Source organism: Thermothelomyces thermophilus, chromosome 3 (genome assembly GCF_000226095.1).
Source record: "Thermothelomyces thermophilus ATCC 42464 chromosome 3, complete sequence".
In the NCBI taxonomy this organism is placed as follows: Eukaryota; Fungi; Ascomycota; class Sordariomycetes; order Sordariales; family Chaetomiaceae; genus Thermothelomyces; species Thermothelomyces thermophilus.
Genome location: NC_016474.1, coordinates 4659607 through 4685515, shown reverse-complemented (window position 1 = coordinate 4685515; position 25909 = coordinate 4659607). Strand labels below are relative to the sequence as shown.

The window sequence follows — 25909 nt, the reverse complement described above, 5'->3', positions numbered from 1 at the left end:
GCTGGCTTGTGAATGACGTCGACGACCCACTCAGACTCGCGCCAAAATGCTCTAGGCCAAGCCGACGCTAAAAGCAGTTAGGACGTGCGATGTGCACGACGAAAGCCGAGATAGGTTTGCGTGTATCCAGCTCTAGGATAGCTGCATTTGGATTCTTCCTCCTGGCACGGGTTACGGTTTACTCTTCAGCGAGGTAATGCCGGGATGATCAATCAGTTCTCTCGGAGGAAGCTCGGCAGCAGCGGGTTATGACGAGAGTCATCGCAGGCAAGTCGGTTTGTGTTGGAACGGAAACTCAACTGCTCCAGGCAGATGGTAAGTAGCGAGTTGATTTGGAGAAGAAACGGTCTAATGCCTCTATTCACAAGGTATAAGATACACAAGAGTCGTACAATATCAGCGCGATGCCCGCTCAGTCAGTACCGGCCTCAGATCAACGACAAATGAGCTCCGCCAGGTGCATCAAGTGGTGTTAGGATGTTGGGTTGTCGTCGTTGTTGTTGTTGTACAGTTCTCAGTCCGGCTCCATTCCTCCGCCCCTATTGCTTATCTACCTCCTTGCTCTCCTTATTCGCCTCCGTCGCGTCGTGGGCCTTCGGCGGAGTGACCTCGTCCTTGGACTGGGCGACCGCCTCCTCACCCTTAACCTCCTTAACTGCCTCCTGGGTCTCCTGAGTCTGCGCAGCTTCGTCGTCCTCGTCATCGGCTAGCTCGGAGCCGTAGACGTCGGGGTATTTCCGGAAGCAGTCTTGCATGTGCCTGAAAAAAAAAGAATATTGTCAGCCGACCTCGTTCGCAACGCGACCCCTAACGCCCTCCTTCCACACTCTGCAATACGCACTGGAACTTGTCGATGCAGTCCATCCCCTTGGGCTCCTCTTTGGAGTAGACAAAGCAGCTGAAAGCAGCCTTGAATTCCTCACCGCACGGCCCATGCGCCATGCCGCCCAGGCACGGGCAGTCCCAGTTGATCTCGCCCGTCTCGGGGTCGAAGGCGCCTTGCTGTTGGGCTTCCTGCTCTAGCGCCTCGGGTGAGCCGGGTTCGGGTGCGTCGGCCGTGCCTGCGGTTGGTGCAGCCTCCGTCTCCGTCGGTTTCGCTTGTTGGGCGGTCGCGTCCGTCTTCTCCTCAGCCGCCTTCACTTCCGCCGTCTTTGTGGGCTCATGAGGGGATGGTAGTGGCGGCGCGGCGGCAGCGGCAGCGGCAGCTTGGCGGCGCTTCTCCTCGATCAGGGCATCGACTGTGGGAAGGTCGGCGTCGGAGAAGTGAGGCGGGGCAGGGCCGACTTGTGCTGGTTCGGAGTTAGCGGAAGAAGCGAGCTGAGCAAGGCACCAAGGGGACGAACGGGGAAGCTCATCGGCGAAGAGAGGGCTGGTGTTGTAGTAGTAGACGGCAGCGGCCGCAAGACCCCATCGCAGCGCAGTCCCCTTCCAGGTCCCTTTCTTGCGCGCCGGAGCAGTCGATGCGAACCGCCGAGAGCCTGAAGCAAGAATCGGCCGCGCAGCGCGCAGCGTACTGGGCGCTATCCTGAGGGCGGAGCGGTACATCTTGGTACGGAATGAAGGAACGAGATCGGCACGGAAGAAAAAGAGAAACGACCTCTCAGCGCGAAAACGAAGGTGACCACCGCGACCCTCCCGTAATGATGTTTGTAAGCAAGTCCGATGCGCCAAAATTTCTGGCGAGAACCGCTGCCACCGAACCGGAATTTCCCCGAGGCAGGGATTGGCCAATGCCGAGCTTGGGTGCCTCGGGTCCCGCTTTTCCTTACCAGCCCGCCGCCAAGAACCCCGCCAAGCAACTTGGTTCCCTTCCTTCCCTTCTTTTTGGAATGAATGCACTAACGGAATGCTCCGTACGGGACACGGATATTATCATTCTTCATTATGATTTCTCATCTTAAAACATTTCCATCCTTTAACGTCAGAAGGCATTGACAGACGAGCTTCCCAGTCGAACGCCTTGTTACCGGCGAAGTCTTCGGTCACCCTCAAACATCTGGGATCGCTTGAAAGGCCTTCGAGGGCTCTCTGTTTCCCGTTTCCCCTTCTCCTTCCCTTCCCTTTCTACCGTGCCACTGATCTGGTCGCCCGTTCCAAGTTACGGCTGACTCCGATCTTGTGGCATCGGCGATGCACTTTTCCTGCCGTTCGTGACGGGAAAACGACTTTGTCGAGAACCGGTTGACTTTCCGATTGTTGTTTCTGGAGCAATGTAAGGTTCCGGTGGCCGCCACCATGGACCGTTTGTCCTTCGGCTTCTCTCATTCATGTCCCCAACGCCGAACTCGCGGCCGGGATTCTTGACAGTGGCCTCTTCAATTTGATGCCACTGTGACCGCCGGCCCGCGGTACCCCCCAAACCATGATCCGCGCAGAAGCTTGCCCGCTCTGGTGGCTCACTCTGGTCCGCTAATCTGCTTCTTCGTGGCCTGTTGCCGGGTCGCCTCGACCAACACGCGCCACGCGCTATAGGACCTAGTGACTTGGCCCTGCTACTCCACACCCCGGTTCTCAATGGCAAGGTTCCTCCGGCCGCCGGCGAGGACGCAGAGAGGTCTTGCCCGCGGTTGAACACACCTGTCCTTTGACGAGACTGGGCAGTGACAGTTGGTGCGCTTCCTGGCTTGGCTTCCACCCCCGACTCGGCGACCATGGCTGCCTTCTGCGCCGCGAGCGCCTTCTCCCACAGAGCGGCAACTCGAGCCCTCAGCATGGCCTCGAGCTTTGCGTAGAACTTGCAGCCAGCGACAGGCGCCCGGTGGGATTCCAGCGGGTTGGAACTCTGTGGCTCGCTGGTGGCATCAGCCATCGGGGCCTGGTCTTGAGAGAGGTGCTCAGACTCGACATGACTCCGAGCGTCAACGTATACATCGTTGTCGCTGTCACTTTCATCTCCCTCCTCGCAGTTAAGATTGGCGTCAGTTTGCGGTTGGACGCCGTCATCGTCAAGCTTGGGATGGCCGCTACAACGGCTATTACGGCTGGACTGGACCTCGTCATCCGAGCCGCCTCCTTCGCTCGACTTGCCGCACCCGCCCCCGTCGCTCATGACTATGCGCCTGAAACCCTCGTTGCCTGGGGGCTCCCACCGGTTGCCGAATCCACCCTCATCGCCGCTGGAGCTGTCGACGGCGGATTCGTCAACACTGCTGCCGTAGTCACTGAGACACTCGGCCAGGGTGTATCCTCCGGTGATGGGCTCTCCGTCGAACAGGCCACCGTTGTCGTCGTACCTGTCCTCGAGGTCACTCGTGTCGTCGCTGCCGCTCAAGGTGCCGTCGTCCACGACCACCTCCCACCCGTCCTCGATGGCCTCCGCTGGTGCCGGTGGTGCCGGCGGCGTGCCGAGTGCGGCCTGCACCCAGTTTGCCGTGTTGAGGACGAGATTTCCAACACGGTTGGCTCCGTTCCGGGATATGTGGAGGAGGTCAAGCAGCGCCGCCTCCGGTCCGTCTGATGGTTGAGCCATGGGTTTTATCCGGAGCCTTGGGCCGTGCTAGGCTGGGCTCTGTGCGAGACCAACAAGCACGGCTTCCAGGCTGGCTGCTAACAACAGTACGTGAGATATGTCGGCCTGTTGAAGGCCATGGAAGGAGAGGTATCGCTGAGAGAAGCAAGAGACAATCTAGAACCACGCGGTGAAGGGCGAGACATGAGTGGCACGGGAAGGAGAAGCAGAGTTGGACGATGCTTCTCGTTAGCAGATAGGAGGACGTCCACGGCCCGAGTCCTCGCACAGTCGTTGTTTTTCATTGTAGTATATCCGGCATGGGTTGAAACAAACTCCTTCCCAAGAGGTGATGAGAGGTGACGAGTGCGTGCAACGGAGCGTCCTCGAATGACTCCGTGCCCCATGCAAGCAGCTACATGTCGTTGACGTATGAATGCTGCCCCAACAGTTCCAACCGGGCATGCATGTCGACCCAGAATCATACAGCAATGCCGGGTTTTACGAGACTCGTTTGGCCAACTCGCAATACGCAGCAGCCCTGGCCGGATCTTGACTGATATCTACAATCTTCCATCTCCGTCCCAGAACTGGAACTGGCAGCCCCACTTTCATCATTTATCAGTGCCCGCTGAGACGAGAGCACCCGCACCCGCACCTTTCCCCAAGACCGCCAACCTCTTCTCTGCCAGCTGCACGCACCATGAGTGAACGCAGCAGCACAGACGCTGCACAGTCGGACATCTTCGACTGGAGCCCTGCCGAGCTGATCCGGGACGCCCCGCTATCGAGCGGGTGGGATTCGCGCGGGATCGGATTCGCCCTGGTTGTGCTCAATCAACCACTTCATCATCTCGACGTGACCCGCCGATTATGGAACAAGGGTGAGTCTTCTCGGGGTTCAATGGACGAACCGAAAGCGGATGCTGACTCTCCACAAGCGCAAGTCCGCATTGCAGCTGACGGGGGAGCAAACGCCCTGTACCAAGCTGCCGGCCAGCACGGCGACTCCTCTTTTGTCAGCAGCTCTCTCTCTCTCTCTCTCTCTCTCTCTCCGGCAGTGCCATGCTAAAAGGGTGGTGGTGCTGACCAGCTGGCCCAGGATGACCTCGCCGTCATCATTGGCGACCTCGACAGCCTGAGCCCCTCCGCCCGGGCCTACTACGAGTCCCGCGGGGACGATGAACGGCAGAATAAGACCCTGGTCATCCGCGATCCTAACCAAGAGTCTACTGACTTTGGCAAGGCCGTGGCGTACGTCCGGCAGCATTACGGCCACCGAGACGGCGCCCAACCCATCGACATCGTCGCCATCGGCGGCTTAGGCGGCCGCGTCGACCAGGGGCTCAGCCAGCTCCACTACCTGTACCGGTTCCAGGCGGAACCGGGCTATGCGCAGGGGCGCATGTACCTGTTCAGCGGGGAGAGCTTGACGTTCTTGCTGAAGCCGGGCACGCACCGCATCAGGGTGAGGGACGGCCGGTCCGAAGACGTGTTTGGGAAGTACGTGGGCATCCTGCCGGTGGGGAAGCCCAGCAGGATTACGACACGGGGGCTGGAGTGGGATGTGCAGGACTGGGAGACGCGGTTCGGGGGGCGGGTAAGCACCAGCAACCATGTGCTTCCGGAGACGGAGGTGGTCGAGGTGCAGACCACGGAGGAGGTACTGTTTACGATCGTGCTGAGGCAGCCGGCCTGGCTGGACCGCAGCTAGCACCGCATGCTTGGGTCCGGTTCATGTACATACATACTGTACATACAGTACATACATAGGCACCAGACGCGCGGAGGCGACGTGTGTGATTAGGAACAGAGACCTAGCATCAGCTGCCGTGACAGAACTTTGGATTAAAACAACACCACAACAACCCCTCCCCCCCCCCCCCCCCCCCGGCCCCCCAAAACAAAAAAAAAAAAAAAAGAAAAGAAAAAAACCAAAACGCCTAAACTCCTCGCTAAAAAATGATGCACGGGCTCCTACGTATAGGTATGTACGCAGTGATCCAAGATAGAATCGCCGCCCCCTTGCCCCCATCGTCTTCCCACACATACACAGGCCGCTGCTACCTCAAATAATGCAGCACCAGCCAGCAAAACAGGAAAAACACGACGACGCCCACCCCAAAGATCCACTTGTCCTCTTTAGCCCGGCGCTCAATCATCCGGATCGTGTCCCCCGAGATGCCGAGCGTGTTGCCAACCGAATACAGCTTCCGCTGCGTCGACTTGAGCATCTCCCTCTGCTGGCTCAGGTCGCCCAGCACCGCCTGGCCGCGCGCGATGTACTCGTCCAGCGCGGAGTGCGTGTTGGCAAAGAACTGCTGCTCCCGCAGCGCGTGACTCTCCCGCGTGACATCGCCGCTCCCCATCCCCAACCCTAACCCTCCTCCTCCTCCTCCTCCTCCGCCGCCGCCGCCGCCGGCCTCGGCTACGCTCGTCGTCCGCGCGTGCCCGCGCCCGGCGGCACCCGCGGCGAGCCCGTACCCGGACGTGGTTGCCGTCGCCGTCCCCGCGTACGGGTTCTCGGGGGTGGCGGTGGCGTAGGGCCGCCTGCCGAGCAGCTCGCGCCTGTTCTCGGCGTGGGCGGCGTCGTCGCGGGCGGCCTTGAGGGCGTCGAACTGGGCGCGGAAGTCGGACAGCTCGGCGCGGAAGTCGCGGATGCGCTCGAACGCCTTCTCCTGCTTGGCCGGGTTCAACTCCTGCTTGGCCAGCGCGCTGTACTCGTCGATCGTCCGGGCGAAGGCCGTCAGCGAGGCCGAGAGCGACCCCAGCGCGGCCGGGGTCAGCTGCGGTTTCGCGTGCTGGGCATCGTTCGGGGAGGCGGCGGAGGCGCCGCCGGAGAGCGCCGAGAGGTCTTTGCGGATCGTGGTGCGCTGCTTGAGCGCCGAGTTGAAGGTGGTGTTCTGTTTGGGCGCAGCAGACGGTTTAAGTTAGGTTAGTTGATTGATTGACTGAACGGGGAAAAGGGAGGCGAGCGATAGGATTGAGAATGCGAACAGGGGCGTACCATAGTCTGGGTGATTTGGTGCAGTTCATACGGGAATGTCGGGATCTAGGTCGGTCTGATGGATCAAGAACACCACGAATGTCTTATTCTTGAATTTTTTTTCTTTTTTTGGTTTGTGCTAAATGTAATGCGTCGTCGTCAATATCGAAAAGTTTGAGTTTGGCCCGATCTGCACCGTTATCGCGCTTGCAAGCTGGCATTTGGAGGTTCGTGGGCCCCAAAGTCCAGAACAAGGTTGCCGAGTGGGTCTTCCGAGACCCATCGACGGGAAGAGTGGGGCTTCGACCAGGTGGTCCGCGTTGGTTGATTCTTGTTTACTCCGTACCACTGAGCTCCTGCCAACACCAATGCTAAAACCCTTGTATGTACACTAGTTAAACGTGATTTCCGGTTGGAACTCGAAACCCTTGCCAACCACAAATCACACACTTCATCTCGGTCAGATGTGTTTTCTTTTCGGTCCCTTTCAATATTCAGAGGGTCGTGAAGCTCTCTACGGAATGGGGGAATGCTCAATGAGTATCAAACTCTGAAAACGCAACCCGGGTACGGATATTGACTTTTGTTAAACTAGCAAGCAGTTTGACGGACTTCAAAAAAATCGTACGATACATAACTAACCCTCGGCAGCGCACGGACTGCCAGAGGCCCTACGCAGCATGCGTCTTGACTTTCCGATACCTGATAACCTCCACCCCTTGTTCGTCCAAGATCCGGTCCGCCACGATCTTGTGGCCCCTAACGGCTGGCCAGAACTTAGTCCACAGCACCCAGTAGATGCCGCCCAAGATGAGAACGCCGACGCCGACGACAGGGAACACGTAGTACGGATACCCCTCGGCCCAGAAATCCCCATCGGCCGGCGGGATGAAGGGCACGACGGCTAAAAAGGCGTTGCACAGCAAGAAGATGACGGTGATGGGCAGCCACGTGCGCCACCCGGGGTTCCACGGCTCCTTCCTCTGGTACTGGAGGTAGATGAGCCCCGCGGCGACGAAGGCGTTGATCCAAGCGCCAGGATAGGTGTACAGGTTGACGATGAAGTTGTAGGCCGGTCCGGGGGGCGGGGCCAGAAGGACGATCACGGTGACGAGCCAGTGGAGGAATAGCTAAAAGGCAACAATCCATGGTTAGCATCTTGACGCGGATCAGGACTGGGGGCTATATGGTAAATAATTTTTTTTCTTTTCTTTTTTTTCCTTTTTAAGGCGGTGGAGAAGAAGAGAAGGAAGGGAATTGGGGGAAAAGGAGGGAGAGGGGAACATACAGCTGCTGCGGGCGAGTTGAACGGCCGGTTTGAGCCCCACAAGCGGCTTAGCGGCAACAGACCCTCCTTTCCGAGTTCTTGGTTCAACCGGGCGTGGGCGAAGCTGACGGCCAGGACATTGCCCAGGTTGCTGAGCGCGACGAAGGCGGGCAGGGTGCGGGCGCCGGCGCTATCGCCGAAGACGTTCTTGAAGAAGAGCCCGGCCACGATGACCTCCGAAGTCGCCAGGTCCGACTTGGGGATGGCGGCGAAGTAAGCAACGTTGGCGAGCACGTACAGGATGGTCACGCCGCCGATGGCGAGCGGCGCGGCGATGGTGAGTGTGCGGCGCGGGTTCTTGACCTCGCTGAGCACGTAGTTTGCGTTCTCCCAGCCCTTGAAGCTGTAGACAATGTTGAGCAGGGCGTTGGAGTAGGCGTACGCGCCGCCGCCGCCGTATCCCTCGCCGGACTCGATGGCAAACGCGTTGTCAAAGTTGTGCGGGTCGGACACCAAACGGCGGCCGGCCAGCGCGGCAAAGCCCGAGAAGACGATGAATAGCAGCACGGCCACTTTGAAGACGCCCAGGAGGTTGAAGAGCCGGACACCCCACTTAGGCGCCACCGAGTGCAGCACCACGGCGAAGGTCGCGCATGCCACGCCGATGCCGCGCGCCTGGTAGGTGTCCTTGAGCTCGCCGCGTGCCGCGTACAGGATGTAGCGCCCAAAAGCGAGCGAGTTACCAGACGAGAAGCCGAGCAGGATCATCTGCGAAGCCAGGACGCACGTTGCGAGATACTTGGGATGGCGATAGATGTATTCGAGGTAGTTCTTTTCACCGCCCGACCGGGGAATGGCCAGGCCGAACTCGAGCCAGACGCTCAGGCCGCAGAAGGTGAGAAAGCCACCTGCGCCGGGTTAATGCCATGCGTCACAAAAAGGGAAAAAAAGAAAAAAAAGAAAAAAAAAAGGGAGACACGAGGGACGACCGTCTTACCAATCACCCATAGCATCAGGCTTACACCGACGGACCCGGTCGCCGCGAAGATGCTCGAGGGCGTCGAGAAGATACCGGTGCCGATCATCTTGTTGAGGATGAGGAACACGGCGCCCGTGATGCCCAGCTTGCGCGAGTCATCGTAGGCATACTTGTCCTCCTGCTTGATGTCACCGGTCTCGACATCGTCGGCTGCTGCGTTCGCCTGGATAGGGTCCTTGACCTCCTCCTTGGAAGCCGCCCCTCCGTCGGAGGACTTCTCGAAGACGCCCATGTCGACAGACCGTTGTGGGCGAACTTGCTCGAACACAAGGTGCGTGAGAGCGCGATGGAATGTTTCGACGCGGGCTGGAGGTTGAGGTTGCAGCGCCTGCCGATCTTATTATAGGTAATGCCCAATGTTCATCACAAGCTCCGCCAGCTGCAGCCTGCAGGTTTTCTGCAGGATTTGCCAGGCGCCATTTTAAGGTTCATGGCAAACCCCAATAAATTGGCCGACCCCAATCGTGACGTGACATGGAAACGAAGGGTGCACTGGCACCATCCGTGGCTAGAATTCCCTTCACTATGGACAGACGGCGAGTAGGCTTGCTTACACTGGCGAGACTGGGTCCCTGCACACATGCGAGCCCAGCCATACGAGACTGACGCCATGAGGCGAGTCCCTAGGCCATGTTCTTTCTCCCCAGGTGGGAAGCATCCCCGATGAGCTGATCAAGTTCCCTGGTTTGCCATGACGCGAAGGATGAGTTCTGGACGCAGAGAAAATTTCAGCTTCCGTTAACGTCTCAACGTCGATCCCGGGTGGACACCAGCATGGGGAAGCTGTCCGCTGCTCTCAGGTTGCTTACTATACTTCACAGTAATAAGGGACAAACACAGGCCAACTGCAAGCCGTCATGATCGTCGACGGGCGCCGAATGGGGAAGGTCGTCGCTAGCCCGTCTGGGCATCCACAAACGGCCGAATTTGACCGATGTCGTGCTCCCGGCCAAGGATTACGGCAGCATCCACCACCTAATGCAACGGTCAATTGGCACTCAACATCCCCCCTCGAACTCAAAACTTGCAGACACTGGTGGTGCCGGTGTCGAATGTCAAAAACCACCACGAGCCGCAGGACTCGCTTTCACGAGCCTGCCAGTGTCTGAAACGGCTAGTATCGGCATGATGATGGCGCCTTGCAATCGATAATGATGTGCTGAAAGATGTGGCCTCGTCAGCTCAGCCCGCAATGTCTCGCCTCGCCAGAGACCAGAGAACCAACCAGCATCAAGCTAGCGTAGACGCACATGCCGGCCGGTTTTAGACAAGACGTACGGAGGAATCTGTATGTATGTACGGACGTACTACTCCGTACATACAAAGTAAACTAATTATCTCGGGCGCTGTTCTAGACGTCAGCAGGAACCGATCGCGAACGACTAGTGTATTTCAAAGCCTGCAGCGACGGCCCGAGCCCTACACCTTTTTTTCTTTGACATCAAGTCCCCACTTCATCACGTTTATTAACAATTGGGTGGGTACGGTGCGGGTACGGTGTCTTTTTGGCTCACCGAGAGCGGAAAGAGTGTGAGAGACCGATCGGAAACAGTCGAATTAGAGGGGACGGACCGGCGAGGACTCTGCCGGCCCCCGGTGAGAGCGGGAACCCCACCAAAGGAATCGGCGCCTTCCCTCCTTTCCCTCTTCTTCCCATCCCCTCTCCCCCATCACCCCCGCCGCGGCCGATCACTTCCATCCCACTCGGCCTCAACTGCTCGGCCCAAGATGCTTAGTAGGCACTCAGTCGTATCCGTACCCGGCACAGTCGCCGCGCCGGCACTGATTGCAGCAGGGTACGGGTCGAGACCCTCGGCCGCAAATGCCCACTCAGGCGAGCCGCACCCAACTACTCCGTGTTAGGTCGTCGGCATCCGAAGGATCGGTTGTTCATCCTTCTTGGAACCCGCAAACTCTGTTGTTTTCTGTGTTCCAGAGTCGTTGGCTCCACTGCACTGATGATCGAGTTATGATGGGAGGCTTGCTTGCGAATGGATGGCGTTGGACTCAACCACGGATTTGTCGGTGCCACTCGACTATCATCGCAACGCGTGTCGGGTGGCGAACCTCAGTTCCCCGGCCTGTCATGGCCATTGTCTGCCAAAATAAACACGAGCCTGTGCATTCAAATGGCTCCAATCAACCGTTTAGATGATTCGAGAGCGCGTTGGTCCTTCAATGCACGTGACCTCGCGTCCGCGTGGGCTTGGGCTTGGACTCCAAAACAAGTGGGGTGTCATGCAACTAATCCGAGAGGCGAGTGATGATGGCAAAACGGCATGCAAACTCGCTCTGTAGGTTGCGGCCAAAAAAAATGCTGCTTCACATTTTTGATCTTGCCTGTGCTTCCGAGCTCCCTAATGGCGCAACACTGACTTCAGGGTAATTGCCCTTGCGACGTTGTGGATGATCAAGGTTACAGAATCATGCTGTAGCGAGAAGCTCCCGCAGTCAGCGGCACGAGAATCAAAGTCACTGCTGATAGGTGGCTCAAAGCCTGGCAGGCCCTGGGAATCGGGCGGGACGCGGGGCCGCGTGGCTAACCTTTTGCCGCTGATTGAGAGGTGGGGCACCGGCCGTTTTCTGGGGTTGGCCGATGTCTCCAATCCTGTCTGTGCACGGCACGCCCACTCACCACAAGCTGACCCGCGGCGGCGTCGCGCGAAACCGCGTAACCAACTGGCCTGCACGTCCACCACCCGCCAGCCAAATCTCGCATCCCGTCTCTGCTTGCCGCGACCTCGCCCTCCGCCAATCGGCGCCCCCACCTCATCACCTGCCACCACGAACACTTGCTACATTGCTTGCAGGTCTTGGAGTCACGCATTCCTTCCGACCCGCGCGATTACAGACCCGGAGTCGACCATGATTCCCCCGAGGCTCGATTCCGGGCTCGCCGGGAACAAAGGGCCGGCGCCAACTTTCCAACCGACGCCGTTGACGAAATCCGACCAGCACGCAGCCGACATGAGCCAATTCGGTGCCGAGCCGAGAGCAGCCGGCTCTGGCGCACAGATCTCTGCCACAGGCGACGCGACAACCACCTCCCACACCAGCAGTTTGGCCAGCGATCCGACAAACCGCGACCATGTCGTGGCCATTGGCTCCGGCGACGACTCTCAGCCAGACGGTGATGCCACGCAATCCTCATCCGAGAACCGTCGCCCGGGCGAGAATAACCAACCACCCCAGCCGCGAAACCAGCACACGCTCGCCTTGTCTCGAAGCAATTCCCAGGGGACCACCAGTTCGACCAACGGCGCCGACGCCGTGTTTACCCCGCCGACGAGCGGAGGGAGACCGAGCCCCGGCACCGGCAGCGCCCACGGCTCGAGTCAGGACTCTCAATCTCAATTACACCAGTTGTCCCAGATCGCCGCCGCCCAGGCGAGGATACCCGAGGATGCGGCCGACCTGGGCCCCGGCGTGTCGAGGAAGCGAATGGCCGACGGCATGGTGAAGCACTCGCGCGACAAGTCAAACGTGTCTCCCGGGCAAATGGCCGGCCATTCGCGAAATACCAGCACCGTCAGCGTGTCATCCACGGCCGGGAGCCGCATCGGAGAGGTATTACCGTGCCCCATATACCCGACTTGCCGAAGAACCAGGTGCTAACTTGTGATGGACAAAGCTGTCGGCTGAGCTGAGAGCGCGTTTGTCGTACGCCATGGTCAAGGTTAACCACGGATGGCAATCTCATTCCATTGACCAAGTAGAGACACTGGCGTCGCAGGCGGCGTCTCAGGCGGCGTCTCCGGACTCTAGCGCCTCCACGATCCACCTGAGGAACGGCTCGTCAGCAAGCCCCCAACTCTCTGCTGTCTCACACCGGGCCATGGACAACACAACCCCGGCAGCCGGCACCCAGCATCCGCATTCGGGCCTCGCTGCTGAATCCCGGTCGAGCACGTCTCCACGATCGACGTCGCGGGGAAGTTCGACGTCTCCGGTCAAGACGAGCCACGGGCTCGCTCCACCCGTATCCATCCGGCCATCGCAGCCCGCAGGGAATCCCCGTAGGGACTCCAACCCGCGACAGGCCCCGCCTCTCCTCTCCACCTCCTCCTACCACACGTCGCCCCGCACGGGCGCCCAACACGCCTCCAGCCCATACCTCGCCCCGGGGCGCCACAGGAGCACAATATCCGACGCCATGCTCGTGTCGCCCCACACCAACGTCCGCGAACAGGACGCGATCGAGTCGCTCCTCTTCATGAGCAGTCCCGGCAACTCGGCCGACCTCAAGCACGCCTTCCCCCCCGCCTCGTCCTCGCAGCCGCTCCCCTCCAGCCACGCGCCGCCGCAACAAAGGACCGCCCTCCCTACCTCTCAACCGCGCAAGAGTCTGCCCTCGGGCCGGCCATCAACCCACCACTCCCGCTCCCAGTCCCAGTCCCAGTCCCAGTCGCAGTCGCAGCCCCAGACGGCAAAACGGGTCGGGTTTGACAAGTCGCCGTCCGCAATGGACGTGGACGATCCCCCGTCCGCCGGCGGCGGCGGCGGTTCGCCAATGTCGGTCTCGCGGGGCACGCCGCGCAGGCGGGCGAACGGGGACCACTGCTACCACAATTCCGCGCAGGCGCAGGCGCAGGCCGCCCCGCCGCCGCCGACGCCGAGGTCGAAACAGCAGATCCCCGTCTCGGTGGGGTTGACCGTGTCGTCGAAACCGAGGCGGCCGTTGGCCGACGACGAGATCGATCGCATGCTGGACCAGGCAGCGGCCGACGACGCCGACTCGGATTCCGACGGCGAGATCGAGCTGCCCTCTGCTGCTTCCGTAGGCGTACCCAGGGGGGGTGCGGACGGCGCCGAGGTGGTTAATGTTTAACCCCCGGGGGGGGGGGGGGGATCTGCGATGCCGAGCCCGGCTCGGTTGCTTTTCGTCCTCTCTCGCTCTTTTTGTCTCTTCTAGAAATCTCAAGCGAGTTACTCCTACATCTCGGGTTCTCTGGGCGCCTCTTTTATGATTTTCTTTTTCTTTTTCTTTTTTTCTGTTATCTGGGTTTATCATTCTCGGCAGCGGTTCCCGACGGTACTTGAAGACTCCGGTTCGGTGGTTGAAAGGCTGCATTGCTCTTTCTCTGTTCTTTCGTGCATGATATAGGCGGTTGGTTCTCTTCGAGGGTCGTCATGGGCAGGCCATTGTCTTGCCCCCTTTCCAACGGTCTTGCGTAGGCTGCATTCGGAATGGCGTTGTGTTTTCTTGGATCTTGGTTCTACCAGGTCCCCGGGGGCCGGTGAGATCCTGTCTGCCAGCGGGCGTGTAAATATGTGGCTAGTTCTGGCAGGTAACGGGCAACAATTCCAAGAAGAAGAAAAATTGCGTTTCCGGTGCTCGTGCGCGCGCCTGCCTTTGTTCCTCGGCATGTCTCACTCTTCGTAGTCCGCTTCGGCGGCCATCTCTCCAATACTACTGTGTAGTTCATTTGCCGATTCTTGCCTCTTCTTTCCAACCCTAGCATTTCGGAGACGTTCGGCGAGGGTCCGTCTAACAACACCCGCAGGCTTTGTCCTAGGCCAACAGACGTGTTGTAATAGTGCAGAACCGCTTCTTCCTCTGTCGACGCTCTGTTCAATGGCGGTTACCGGACAAATCGCGGCAGGTTGAGCAATCCATGACTTGATCGCCAAGTCATAACCATTAGGGGCCATCGCGAACGTCAAGAAAAGGCAACAGGCCAAAGTAAGCTGGTCCGTGGTTATATCACGAGCATTCCTTGATGCCGTTCCAGAGCTATGTAGCGCGTCATCTAGAAGGATATAGAGATCCGTTTCCTTTTTTTTTTTTTTTTCAGAATTATCGCAATCAAGTCAATTTGCCGATGATGATATTGCCGACTGGACAATTCAATAGCACCCTACGTATGTATCTATCTTGGTAAGGCCGAAGTGGACCACGTCCTACCGCTTTACCACAGCACAGTCAGAAGCTCGACGACAGCTGGAGTGGCAGGCAAGGGGTGAGCTAGGACCTAGAGCACATGATTATGGTAGGGACACATGTCTGCGTGTTTCACCTGCTGTATGTATCATGCATAGGCGTGTTATCTGAGCACATGTTTACGTTTCACAAGTCTGCCAGACATTGCTAGTATGCCCTATCATGTAACAGTTTCCTCGGTCATATCGTAATTATGTATGTACGTCTACTGCCAAGTCTAGCAACTCCTTGCCGCCACAGGGACTTTGATGGTCTCCGTCGGGTCATGGTCATAACCTGGGAACCCATTGGCTCGAACCCATTGGCTCTGGAAGGACAGAAGTCGGCGCGCTTCGTGAGACATGGTATTTGAAATGATTGCCACCCCTGATCAGATACAACACTCCCTTTCCACAAACTAGAAGGAGAGAAAAAGGCAACAGACAAAGAAAGGAAAAAAAGAAGAAAGAAAGGGAAAAGAGCAAAACAGCAACTTAGGAAACAGAACCGATCGATCATCTCATTCTTTCCCTTCCGTCACTGAACAAAATAATTATGTGTGTGTAATTATGTGAGAGTGTTGGAGTCCATATTAGAACTAATTACATATTCAATGACACCTGGAGGGTCCTCAGCTTCCCCCTGAGCGAGGCCAGCGTCCCCAAGCCGACTAGGGTTCCCAGCCGGTCATGGTCGTCCTCGGCACCGGCGTCGTCGCCGTAGCAGGCCTCGTGGCAGAGGGCGTCCAGCAGGCCGCCGCCCTCTCTGCCCCCGCTACCGCCACGGCCCGTCCCCTCACGGCCGCCGCCAATCCCGCCGCCGCCGCCGCCGCACCCCCCGTCGCTGTCGTCGCGCCTCACGACGCCGACCGGCGGCTGGCGCTCGGTGACGCGCAGCTCGGCGGGCAGGCCCAGCAGGCGCTCGACCGTCTCGAACTGGTGCAGGATGGCGTGCATCAGGATCTTGGTCTGCAGGCCGCCCCCCACCATGGTCATGATGGTGGACGCGGCGGCGGCGGTGTTAGTGGTGGTGGTGGTGGTGGTGGTGGTAGTGGTTGTGGTGGTGGAGGGCGTCGTGCTGCTGCTGCTGTGGCGGCGCTGGGACGGTGATGACGAGGACGCCGAGAAGGACGGAGACGAGAAGACGGAGGAGGAGGAGGAGGAGGACCACGACGACGACGACGATCGCGCCGCCGCTCCCTCGGCCGAGCTGGCGTCCCCTCCTCCTCTTTCTCCACCGCCGCCGCCGCCAAAGAGCAGCCGGCCGTTCAGCAGCAGCAGATGGAACAGGCGGTCGTAGATGGCGACCAGCTGCAGGTAGACGGCTATGAGGTGCAGTGTGGCCACCGTGCCGGGTCGGGGCGGACCGGGGCTGCGGCTCCGGCTGCGGCTGCTGCTCGCTGTGCGGCGGGACTGGAGACGGCAGCGGCGCGGACGGGGACGACGACCGTTGATGGCGGTGGTGGTGGTGGTAGCGGTGGTGGTGGTGGCGGTCGTGTTGCTGGCCTTACGGCGCGGTTCCGGCCAGTAAGCCTGGATGATGGTCAGGAACTCGGCCAGATCGGCAAGGGCGTCGGCGAGCAGCCGCGATGCGAGCAGTTCTCCGGCCGGCGCGGGCGCAGGTTGGCCTTCGGCCTTGGTGTCGAGCATCATTGCGTCCCCCTGGTCCGGCGCTGGCGGTGGCGGCGCGGCGGGTGCCGTCAGATAATGGCTGAGCTGCCTCGACAAGTCCATGCTCAGGCTCGAGAGCCGGTGGTTGCATTCGAGGAGGCGCGCGAGCCGGCTGCCGATACCGACGCCGACATCAACGCTCGTGCCGGTGTTCGTGCCGGTGTGCGTGCCGGTGTCCATGGTGCTTTCGACGCCGGCGACCTGGTCCTGGTCCTCTTCGGCGTCCTCGTCGTCCTCCTCGTCCTCCGCTTCGTGCTGGTCCTGGTCGTCTCTCCCCCTACCGCCGCCGCCGCCGCCGCCGTCATCCATGTGGTCCCACCCGCCGGTGCCGCTCCCCAACACCGTCAGGGGGGGCAGCGAGCCGGTCACTTGGTCGAGGAAGGCGGCCGGATCCTCGCCGCCGAGACCATCGATGCGGCCGTCGAAGAGCGGAGTAAGGGCGAACATGTCGAGCGAGTCCTCGGGCAGGGAGAAGGCAAAAGCGTGGCCGGAGCCGGCCGAGGTCAGGCTGGGCGCCGCTGCATGGTGGGCCGCCGCCGCCGCCGAGTCCGGGGGCGGGGCCGGGGGCGGGACGAACCCTGCCGTGACCGTGACCGTGCCCATACCACCGGGACCCGGACCCGGGGGCTTGGGCTTCAGCTGCGATGCCGAGACGCTGCTCGCAGATCTGCCGCCCCGGCCCGGCAGCCGTGGATAGCTCGTCTCACACCTGGCGCCCAGACGTATGCATCGCGAGCACGCCTCGCTTCCCGGCTCCCTTGGCGGGCAGCGTAGCTTCTGGCTCCGGCACCGGTCACAGGCCGACCGTTTCGACGTCGGGAAAGGAGGAATAGGGAGCCCAAAGCCTGACATGTGGATTGAATAAAATCGATCAGATCACTCGAGTAAGAACGAGAAAAGAACAGAGGCGGTGTATCTTCCTCTTTCCTTACCGTTTCTTTCCTTCTTCTTTCTTCTTTCTTTGAACTCTCGTTTCTTCTTCTCTCTTTCTCTTTGCTTATTTTTCTCTTTCCCCCTTTTGCCCTCTTGTCCTGTTGCGAACGAGCCACATGGGGAGCGTCAATGGCTTTAAATTCCTTGGACTTCAACCTTTGAGGTACTTGCTGCCATGTAATTATTCCGTACCTCCCCGCCTCCATCTTTATCATCTCCGTTCAATTCCCCTTTGATTATCCCCTTTCTCTTCCATGAGCCTCAGGGGCCCACCGACCCCCAAACCCTCTGCCTGCAGCGGGGAGGGGTGAGGGAGCAGTCGTCAACTGCAGAGAGACTGAATCAGACTGAATCACTACATTGTACACGACTATGTCCGTACGTATGTACATGCTACCTACCTTATGCTTTCCGCTTGCGAGCCGGGATGGTGGGCGTGGGCGGTATCATTGTGTAGTTTTCGGTAACAGCCTACACTATACTGTGGACATGCGTGTGTCTGAGGTGTGTGGCCGTGGCTGGCGAACTGATACCAAGGATCAACGTCGCGCCGAATCTTACAGTTACCTCACGTTAACCCCCTGCAAACGACGCCCTCACGCGTTGACCGGTGTACGCCATCTCAAACGTCGTGTTACACACCCATAAATGGTATCTGATAGAGATGGTTGACAATCGTGGTTGCACTGCTTTCGCACCCTGATATACCCGGCCGCCGTCCCGCGTCCCCCTCCCCCTCGTGTACTTTCTGTGTAGGTTGTTTGGCGGCACAACAGAGCGTACCCCCCCCTCCTTTTTTTCCCTTTGCATATCTTAGCTGCCGTTCACAAAAGTTGTTCGTATGTCTCATTTCAGTAGTGCAGCGGGCCACCAAAATTATGGTTCCTCCAGCCAGAGCCGTTCCAGAATTCCACTCACGAACTACACACGAGCGCGACGAACCGACCCGTTTCTCATGTAACCCCCCTGGATATTGGACAGTCCGTGTAACTAACATATTCACATACTCTATGACCATTTTCGAAGTATACTTATGGAATTCGAAACCGCAGCATGCAGTAAGCTGACGCCGAACAGCCCGGTAGGTCGATTGACACTCTCCTGGTCTTTTCCGATCGGTCCTTAAGAACTCATATATTATGGGCTTAGGAATCCGATGTTGTCATCCTGATGCACGATGGCCATAAGCTCCCACCCAGAGTATTAACCGTTTCTGGTCCTAACCCGTCGAGAGTCAAAGATGCCATATATAGGGTAGTATGGAGAGCCGGGCGGATCACATCCGTGATTGGGTCGTCTGATATGCATATCGCCATGGAAACAAGCTTGTTCTGCGCCCCCGCCGCGCAAGACCTTCCAGTCGACAAGGGTGCTGCTGAGCCCGTGGTGGATGCAGAGGAAGCGGTTCGCTTGATAAGAACGATCTGCGAGATCCCGAAGCCGCTAAGGATGCCGGACGGGCGGCGGCGGCGGCGGCGGCGGCGACGGTAGCGGCCCTCATCGGGAGATCCCATTCTTGCGTAATTGCCCTCACGATCCGTATCGTGTGTCGGCGGGAGGGTGTGGGCGTCTCCTTTTCTTTGTTTCTCCTTGTTTCGAAAGTCGGAAAGTGAGAGTGGAAATGGAGAGGGAAAGCGACGGAGGGAGGGGTGGAAAGGAGGAAGGAGCAGCCGAGTCCCGCCGAGTGTTATTGATAATACCGCCATCCTGAGGCTTACACTTTCCCTTTCCACAGTATGAAGGATGCAATCCGTGTTTAGATAGGAAGGTACATACCTCGCCTTAGATACCTGAGGTACATACATCAAATGAGGTTCTCCTTCGCCCCCACTATGCATCGAATCAACCTACGTGTAGTCGCCAGTTCCCCCTCGAGCGTGCGGGGGCCGGGGGACATGCAACCCAGCACCTCCCTGGGTCCTTTTCTGCGGCCAGCGAGAAAGGTTCCGGGTCATGCGAACAGCTCGACTAGCCACATCGGCTTTAAGACGCACAACATCGAGAGAGGACCAGGATTCGAGAAGCCGTACACACTAGTAATTAATTACACGGTATATACGAGCAGGATTATGTGCTGGTTTCTGATATTCCCCACGCGTCCTGACTTTGGGGGGGTGAATCGAGCTTCGACCCCTCAGAGCCCGCCTATTATCTTGGTGGGTGATGTACTGAAGCATGTACTGTACGTACAAGTGAATTACGGAAGCGCAGGTTCTTGTATACTGTCAAAGCGATTGGTGGTCGATATTGTCTCCCACGTAAATTCAGCCTTGTGAATACGCCACTGCCCGTGAATTGGATTAGTGCAGTTTAGACTGCCATCATTCCACGTCCCTCCCCGTGTCTCGAGAGGCCACTACATTAGGAGGCCAACAACACCCTCGATCCTCAGAGATAGGGCTGGATCTGCCCCTGGATCCACTCCCAGAACTTGGCAGTTCCTCCGGTCCCACCTTCGGCTTCGGGCCGCGTGGCCTTGTGCAGATCCTCGCGCAAGGGGTAGAACCGCCCAAATGGAGCAACTGTGAGGTGATCGTGGAGCGTTAGCGCTAGCCTTTACAGTACTAATCCTTGCGCTACTAGTGGTAAGTGGTAGTGTGGTAGCACTGTAACTACTGCTACCACCACCACCACCACCACCACCACCACTACTACTACTGCTACTGCTACGACGACGAATCACTCGGGGATAGAGACAAAGTTGGGCGTCATGCAATGAAGTGACTTACCCCAGCTGCCAGACTTGTCAGGCGTCACCTCTGGAGAGAAGGCGGCCCACAGCTCAGTGTAGGCGCCGAACAAGGGCGGGTAACCGACCAGGCGGGCGACCGTCTTGAGCACGACTCCCTGGTGCCGGGGCAGCTCCGAGGTGAGGTTGCCCGGATTGATGGGCACGCTGACGATGCCGTCGTCCCGGTGACGCTTCGCGTACTCGACGCCCAGCGCCCAGGCGCCGACCTTGCTGATGCCGTACCGCTCCGTCCCGGGCTTGGGCAGGTGGTAGTCGAGGTTGTCCAGAGGGACGCCGACGTTGGCCTGCGCGAAAAGCTCCAGCGCGAACGACGAGAGCCACACGACGCGCACCGAGCCCGGCCCTGCCCCCCCGGGCTTGTTGACGGTCGCCGCGAGCACGGGCGTCAGCAGCTCGGTGAAGAGCATGGTCCCGACGCAGTTGACGCCGAGGCACAGTTCGTAGCCCTGCGCCGTCCGCGGCACCGGCTCGGACGCCGAGCCCACCATGACGCCCGCGTTGTTGAAGAGCACGTCGAGCCTCTGTTCCCGCGCCAGGAAGCTGCGAGCCGCCTCCCGGACGTGGCTCAGGTCGCTCAGGTCGAGGGACAGGAACTCCAGCAACCCGGCGGACGAGGGCGTCGATTCTTTGATTTCACGGATGGCACTCCGCGCCTTGTCTTGGCTCCGCGCGGCAACATAGACCCGGGCGTTCTTGGAGTAGAGAATTCGGGCGACCTCCTTGCCAATGCCCGTGTTGGAGCCCGTGACGACGCAGACGCGGCCCGTGAGGTCGGGGACATCTTGGTCCGTGAACGTGGGCTTGGGCGGGTGAAAGTGCGCCCAGGTGGTCGACAGCGAGGGGGACGGCGCCATCGCGGTTTCGTTGTAGTCGAGAGACACGCTCTGATCGCGGCCCGCCTGATTGCGGGAAGCAGAGAACGACCTGAATAAGGAGAAACAGGAGGTTTTGGTAATGCTGGTGGTTCTATTGGTGCCGATGGTGTTGATTCCGGTGGCAGCGGTGATGTTGCTGGTGCTGGTGGTGGTGCCGGCGTGTAGTCTCTCGGGTGTAGTCTCCCGGGGCAAGGGGGGCGCTCGGCAGATGGTGATTCCTGAGTCGGAAAGGAGGGCGAGAGACGCAGTACTTCGCGTGTCTCGAATAGACAGACATGTCCGTTTTTGCTGACCAGGCAGTATGTTCGGCTCCATGCCACCACCCGGCCCGTGATTGCACCTCGATGCAGACGCGGAGAGGCACACAGACTGCTATCGCCGATGCTGCCGAGTGCGGGGCCGAGACTGGCATTGGAGGGCCATTTGGAAGCGGCGCCTTCGGATCCCCCTTCTCATAGCGGTCATCAGGATGAGGGACCCTTCCAGGTCCGGATGGTCCGAATCGGTCTGGCGCAACCCATCTAGATTGGCTTCCGCACGACGAGGTAGGAGGCGGTTGCGGCGCGCTCCATCCATCACGTATGCGGCTCTCTTAACCCGGTAGCCATCCGGGCGAGTCGTGAGGGGGAATAGCTCGGTCCGTTAAGTCCGGCACACTACCTCGGAGTGGACGGCCGTCAGCCACTCGGCAGCTCATGCGTGGGGGACAATGCCACGTCATGCTCACCGTCGTTGCATCGTCGTCGCACCGTCGTCGCACCGTCGCAGCGGCCCGGACGTGGGTACCTATTGCCTTCCCTCCTCTTCACAGGTGAAATGTTTGTTCGGAAGCGGTAAGCTCTGCGATGCCTGAGAAAGGAGATCTGAGCGTTATTATCTGATCGGCTCCCGATGCCTCGATGCACTGCTACGTGAGCGTGCAACGAAGCAGGCAGATTGATTGAGTTTACGACATGGTCCTCGGTCGTAACTAAGGTATTTTAGCGGACTTCCACCTGCAAGAACGCAGGTCACGGCGGCAGGTGTACGAACCAGGAGCGTATGCACCCTAAAGTGCTGCGAGTAAGACTGCGCCAGACCCGCTCGCCCCGTCGAGACTCAAACGAGGTCCCCTGTGGAAGAAACTTGGGCAAAAACTTTCGAAGATGGGAGAAGGTGCAGCGAATCCGCCCTTGTCGGTGCACGTCAAGATAACCGTTGACCCGGCCAATTCCGACGCCTTCCTCGCTGTGCTGCGCCCGCTCTTCGAGAAGGTAACTGCCGAGCCACTCAACGTGTTCTGCGAGGTTTACCGCGACGACAAGAATCCGGGCGTGTTCCGCATTGTCGAAAATTGGAACGCCAGCCTGGATTACATGATGAGTGTGAGCAGCGCATTGTCGTGAAAGGCACCTTCTGGTGTACTGTTGCAGTCGCGCTAACTACCTGCTTGCCCGGATACAGGTGCAGGTGAAGAAGGACTACTACAAGCCCTACCGTCAGGCCGCCGAGGCGCTGTTCATCAAGCCCCAGGAGGCCGAGATCCTCAGTCGAATGCCGGGAACGGATTGGGCCAGCGCCAAAAGGGAGTTTTATCCGGATAGGAGCTGAAAGAAAATCATCAGTGCAGCACTGTATGGATGGTTTGATGGTGCCATGGGATTGGTGCTGACGCGCAAGGATGCGGAGTAGCGAGCCGGATACAAGAGTTTGATCAGTAGTTACTTCGTACTGTAACTGCACACTGTTGGCGGTGATGCGCCTATGAAGCCGCCAAGCGGGGTCGTCTGTAGCCCCGCGGCACAAATAATTGTCCCACGCAGTAGATACAGTACAGTACAACTGTACACACAAGTACTGAGTAGGTTAGCGTTTCCGATCGGATATTTCCGTGCTTGACAACTTACTGGGTACGGAGTACCTCAGGTATGTATGTATGTCTCTAGGCTACTTTAATGTTCCACATTCAACAACACTAGGGGGCCTCTTCCATGCAACCCAGTGACCCTCACGTCACCTTATTCAACGTCAACGATTTCAAGCTTAGGTGCTGGAAAATCCTGACCACCTCAGTTCATCCACTCCTGCCAGGCGCTAAGGTACCTACCTGAAGTTACCTAAGTTACCTCATACCTTCCTGTGCAAGCCATACGCAGCCCGGGCAACTTGCCTCAGGCCGCACGAAGAGCCTGATAGGCAATCACGCACTCCCCTCGATCGCTCCGGCCCCCGCTTTCGATTTTCGCTCGTTCACGATCAGAGGGGAGAAAGCCCGAGGTTGTATTTTATTTCATTTCGTTTCGTTTCATTTCATTTCATCATATTTTGTTTATTATTACCGGGGAAAAATTCAACAGTTCAAACACTACGAAACCATTGAACGCTGCCCCAAACGATGCCAGCCGGGGCGGCCGATACGGAGCCGACTCGTCGCAGGCTGCGCAGGGGCACGTCAAGCTGCCACGAATGCCGGCGCCGCAAAGTCCGCTGCGACTTTGATCCCGGCTCGGCCGGAAGCTGTACCCCCTGCCGCAGGCGGAGACTAGAATGCGTCCCACAGCTCAAGCAGGCGTTCGACTACGACGTTAGCACCACGAGCCGATACCGCAAGGTGCGCCAGCGCTTAGTCCGCCTCGAAGCCCTGGTGGACCAGCTCTTGAAGCAGGTTCAGCAACCTGCGGCAGCAGCTTCCTTCAGTGCCAGGGCCAAGAACGGGCCCAATGCTGAGGCACTTACTAGTATGCTTACGGGCAGCGGTCACAGTGGACAATGGCCTGACCACGCTGCCGAGACAGAAGTCCCCAGAGGCAGCCGTGTCTCACCCGCCAGAGCTGCCGCCCGTCAGAGAACCATCAGTAACGGTGACTCGGGGTGTACGAGTACCGCTCAACTTGTTGCACCCGCACACGCACAACAAACCGCGATCAATACAAGAAACACCACGACTACCGCTAATATTACAAAGAGTAGCGTCGCTGCCAGCCTCGACGCCTTGACCCAATTTCTCCGTAGCCTCTTTCCTCCACAAGAGGTCGTTGTCCTTATCGTAGCCCGCGGAGACCCTCCGGGGTCGCCGCTGCGGAAATACCGACAGGTTAATGGTTTCCTGATGGACGATGCTGCCGCCAACACAACCTTCACCACCACCGCCACCGCCACCGCCACCACCACCACCAACAACAACACCAACAACAACAGCCACAACAGCCACAACTACGATCAAGAACAAGGCCAATATGACGTGATACTGTCGCCAAAAGCAGCAGCAGCAGCAGCGCATCCGCTCATCTTGGCTCGCAAGCTGGTCGAGCTTGCCATCTGCTTGCAGCAGCTAGCCCATGATGACAGCAACGGCCCTGCCCACGCCGCCGCGGCAGCCCGCTTTGTCGACGCGGCGTCCCGACATGTCACATCCAGCGTTAACGATCGTCTCCTCAGCTGCATCGATGGCATCGAGCTGCTCATGCTCGAGGGCGTGTATCATGTCAACAGGGGTGACTGGCGTCACGGGTGGCAAACATTCCGCCGCGCGCTCAGCATCGCGTCCGCGCTGGGTCTCGGACGGGCGTCTCATAACAACGAATCCGGAAATGGCCGTAGTAATGGTGGCAGTGTGCTCTCCAACAAGGCCGAGGTCGAGCGGGTCTGGTTCCGCCTAGTGTACAGCGACCGGTACATGTCGCTGATACGCGGCGTACCCCATGCGGTCACCGACGACAGCTCGCTGGGTGCCATGGACGGGACCGACCTGCGACGGCTCGAGCGCGTCCATGCCGTCGTCACAGGCCGGATTGCCTCGCGGAACGAGCAGCTTCGCCTCGCCGGGTTCTGGGGCGGCGGCGTGCCAGACAAGCAGCAGGCGGATCAGGCGTATCGGGAGACCCTGAACATCGACGACGACATGAAGCAGGCCGCCTATCTCGTCTCGCCCGAGACCTGGAGGTTGCCGGTTCCGGCAGTCAATCCGACGCAGCCGCCGCTTCCCCCCACCCCAGCCGAGATCAAGCAGACTACGGCGCGGCTGTTTATCCAGCTCAAGCACTTCCACCTCCTGGTGCTCCTGCACTTCCCATACTTTATGCACAGCCTAGACTGCCGCCAACTTTCGTCACCGTCTTCATCGTCGTCATGGGCCCGAGGCAACCGCTCATACAGCATATCGGCGGCCGTGCACGCGGGGCGCGAAGTGCTCTCGCGTTTTCTCATTTACCGCGCGTTGCGACAGGTGCCCCTCTTTTACCGTGGCTTCGACCTAATGGCGGTGACGGCGGCGGTGGTCCTGCTGCTCGCACACCTCGGCGGCGGCGGCGGCGGCGACGCCCTCGAGCATCAGCGCCCCGGCCACCTGCAGATGGTCTCTCAAGCGGCCGCCTGCTTCGAGTCTATGGACGCGCGGGGGACCGACCCGGCAAGCCGGTCCGCCGCGCGGCTCCTGCGGGCTCTCGCCGCGGCCGAGAGGGACGTCGCCACGGCGCGGAAGACCGGGCCGGGGCGTCAAGGCGAGTCCCTGCTCTGGCGCGAGGACGGCCCCGTCGGCGGGGATGTGACGTGCGGTGTGATCGAGGAGCCGGGCGGACGTCGGTTTACGGTGCCGCACTTTGGCGTTATACATGTCGTGAGGTGGCAGGGAGCCATGGCCGCGTCACAGATCATCATGCCCCAGGTGAAGCACCATGATAGCTGGGGTACCAGGACGACTGAGCAACAGTGGCCGCAGCAGGAGGGGCAGCAGGAGGGGCAATTTGGACTTGCAGGCACAGAACCGATTTTTGATCTCCCTAGGGCGTAATTAGCAGATGCGGTATCATTGCATGTTCCCAACGTTCGCTGGGTGTTTTTGGAACCGGTCAGGAAGGTGTCTGCATCTACAGATTCAAGGTACGTGACGATCAAGCATTGCGGTTCGTCTGGCTAATAGGTGCGTGATACCAAAGTTTATCACGTAACAACAATTTTTAGTTTCCTCATTAGAACGCCAGCGTATACCATGCACTGGTCCTCTTCCTGCTAATTAATACATGATGATCGTCCAGTTCGATC

The 25909-nt window shown here is 59.1% G+C and overlaps 10 protein-coding genes across 10 annotated transcripts; 4 read left to right on the top strand and 6 right to left on the bottom strand.

Moving 5' to 3' along the window:
* Window positions 1-12: 12 nt before the first annotated feature.
* On the bottom strand, window positions 13-1695 carry MYCTH_2305597 (uncharacterized protein). Its single transcript, XM_003663529.1, has 2 exons — window positions 842-1695; window positions 13-759 (listed from the first exon to the last, which is right to left on the bottom strand). Exons 1-2 carry the CDS (start codon window positions 1543-1545, stop codon window positions 540-542), a joined length of 924 nt encoding a protein of 307 aa, XP_003663577.1. The 5' UTR covers window positions 1546-1695; the 3' UTR covers window positions 13-539.
* Window positions 1696-2078: 383 nt separating this feature from the next.
* On the bottom strand, window positions 2079-3583 carry MYCTH_2305594 (uncharacterized protein). The gene has a single exon (XM_003663528.1). It carries the CDS (start codon window positions 3467-3469, stop codon window positions 2099-2101), a length of 1371 nt encoding a protein of 456 aa, XP_003663576.1. The 5' UTR covers window positions 3470-3583; the 3' UTR covers window positions 2079-2098.
* Window positions 3584-4352: 769 nt separating this feature from the next.
* On the top strand, window positions 4353-5327 carry MYCTH_2305592 (uncharacterized protein; the record flags this gene model as incomplete). The annotated part of the gene is made up of 2 exons (XM_003663527.1): window positions 4353-4466; window positions 4551-5327. The coding sequence occupies 2 exons, from the start codon at window positions 4353-4355 to the stop codon at window positions 5160-5162; spliced, it is 726 nt and encodes a 241-aa protein (XP_003663575.1). The 3' UTR covers window positions 5163-5327.
* A 58-nt stretch (window positions 5328-5385) lies between these two features.
* On the bottom strand, window positions 5386-6657 carry MYCTH_2305591 (uncharacterized protein). Its single transcript, XM_003663526.1, has 2 exons — window positions 6456-6657; window positions 5386-6351 (listed from the first exon to the last, which is right to left on the bottom strand). Exons 1-2 carry the CDS (start codon window positions 6456-6458, stop codon window positions 5512-5514), a joined length of 843 nt encoding a protein of 280 aa, XP_003663574.1. The 5' UTR covers window positions 6459-6657; the 3' UTR covers window positions 5386-5511.
* Window positions 6658-7023: 366 nt separating this feature from the next.
* Window positions 7024-9235, bottom strand: MYCTH_2305590 (uncharacterized protein). Its single transcript, XM_003663525.1, has 3 exons — window positions 8699-9235; window positions 7723-8609; window positions 7024-7564 (listed from the first exon to the last, which is right to left on the bottom strand). The coding sequence occupies exons 1-3, from the start codon at window positions 8970-8972 to the stop codon at window positions 7106-7108; spliced, it is 1620 nt and encodes a 539-aa protein (XP_003663573.1). The 5' UTR covers window positions 8973-9235; the 3' UTR covers window positions 7024-7105.
* A 2110-nt stretch (window positions 9236-11345) lies between these two features.
* MYCTH_2305589 (uncharacterized protein) lies at window positions 11346-13658 on the top strand. Its single transcript, XM_003663524.1, has 2 exons — window positions 11346-12307; window positions 12372-13658. The coding sequence occupies exons 1-2, from the start codon at window positions 11708-11710 to the stop codon at window positions 13566-13568; spliced, it is 1797 nt and encodes a 598-aa protein (XP_003663572.1). The 5' UTR covers window positions 11346-11707; the 3' UTR covers window positions 13569-13658.
* A 1604-nt stretch (window positions 13659-15262) lies between these two features.
* MYCTH_2127362 (uncharacterized protein) lies at window positions 15263-18777 on the bottom strand (the record flags this gene model as incomplete). The annotated part of the gene is made up of 2 exons (XM_003663523.1): window positions 15263-17039; window positions 18617-18777. 2 exons carry the CDS (start codon window positions 18775-18777, stop codon window positions 15263-15265), a joined length of 1938 nt encoding a protein of 645 aa, XP_003663571.1.
* A 768-nt stretch (window positions 18778-19545) lies between these two features.
* MYCTH_2305586 (uncharacterized protein) lies at window positions 19546-21682 on the bottom strand. Its single transcript, XM_003663522.1, has 2 exons — window positions 19993-21682; window positions 19546-19785 (listed from the first exon to the last, which is right to left on the bottom strand). Exons 1-2 carry the CDS (start codon window positions 20867-20869, stop codon window positions 19652-19654), a joined length of 1011 nt encoding a protein of 336 aa, XP_003663570.1. The 5' UTR covers window positions 20870-21682; the 3' UTR covers window positions 19546-19651.
* Window positions 21683-22682, top strand: MYCTH_2305584 (uncharacterized protein). Its single transcript, XM_003663521.1, has one exon. It carries the CDS (start codon window positions 22036-22038, stop codon window positions 22273-22275), a length of 240 nt encoding a protein of 79 aa, XP_003663569.1. The 5' UTR covers window positions 21683-22035; the 3' UTR covers window positions 22276-22682.
* Window positions 22683-22855: 173 nt separating this feature from the next.
* MYCTH_2305582 (uncharacterized protein) lies at window positions 22856-25791 on the top strand. Its single transcript, XM_003663520.1, has 2 exons — window positions 22856-23607; window positions 23665-25791. The coding sequence occupies exons 1-2, from the start codon at window positions 23265-23267 to the stop codon at window positions 25656-25658; spliced, it is 2337 nt and encodes a 778-aa protein (XP_003663568.1). The 5' UTR covers window positions 22856-23264; the 3' UTR covers window positions 25659-25791.
* The last annotated feature ends 118 nt before the right edge of the window (window positions 25792-25909 follow it).

Bases quoted from the DNA above. Each gene is read 5' to 3' on its own strand.
- MYCTH_2305597 (XM_003663529.1), bottom strand. From the start codon at position 1,545: ATGTACCGCTCCGCCCTCAGGATAGCGCCCAGTACGCTGCGCGCTGCG. The intron at 760-841 runs GTGCGTATTGCA...TTTTTTTTTCAG, and splicing joins GACTGCATCGACAAGTTCCA to GCACATGCAAGACTGCTTCC.
- MYCTH_2305594 (XM_003663528.1), bottom strand. From the start codon at position 3,469: ATGGCTCAACCATCAGACGGACCGGAGGCGGCGCTGCTTGACCTCCTC.
- MYCTH_2305590 (XM_003663525.1), bottom strand. From the start codon at position 8,972: ATGGGCGTCTTCGAGAAGTCCTCCGACGGAGGGGCGGCTTCCAAGGAG. The intron at 8,610-8,698 runs GTAAGACGGTCG...AACCCGGCGCAG, and splicing joins CCTGATGCTATGGGTGATTG to GTGGCTTTCTCACCTTCTGC. The intron at 7,565-7,722 runs GTATGTTCCCCT...GTTGCCTTTTAG, and splicing joins TCAACTCGCCCGCAGCAGCT to CTATTCCTCCACTGGCTCGT.
- MYCTH_2305589 (XM_003663524.1), top strand. From the start codon at position 11,708: ATGAGCCAATTCGGTGCCGAGCCGAGAGCAGCCGGCTCTGGCGCACAG. The intron at 12,308-12,371 runs GTATTACCGTGC...TGATGGACAAAG, and splicing joins CCGGGAGCCGCATCGGAGAG to CTGTCGGCTGAGCTGAGAGC.
- MYCTH_2305586 (XM_003663522.1), bottom strand. From the start codon at position 20,869: ATGGCGCCGTCCCCCTCGCTGTCGACCACCTGGGCGCACTTTCACCCG. The intron at 19,786-19,992 runs GTAAGTCACTTC...ATCACCTCACAG, and splicing joins TGACAAGTCTGGCAGCTGGG to TTGCTCCATTTGGGCGGTTC.
- MYCTH_2305584 (XM_003663521.1), top strand. From the start codon at position 22,036: ATGGGAGAAGGTGCAGCGAATCCGCCCTTGTCGGTGCACGTCAAGATA.
- MYCTH_2305582 (XM_003663520.1), top strand. From the start codon at position 23,265: ATGCCAGCCGGGGCGGCCGATACGGAGCCGACTCGTCGCAGGCTGCGC. The intron at 23,608-23,664 runs GTATGCTTACGG...CTGCCGAGACAG, and splicing joins CAATGCTGAGGCACTTACTA to AAGTCCCCAGAGGCAGCCGT.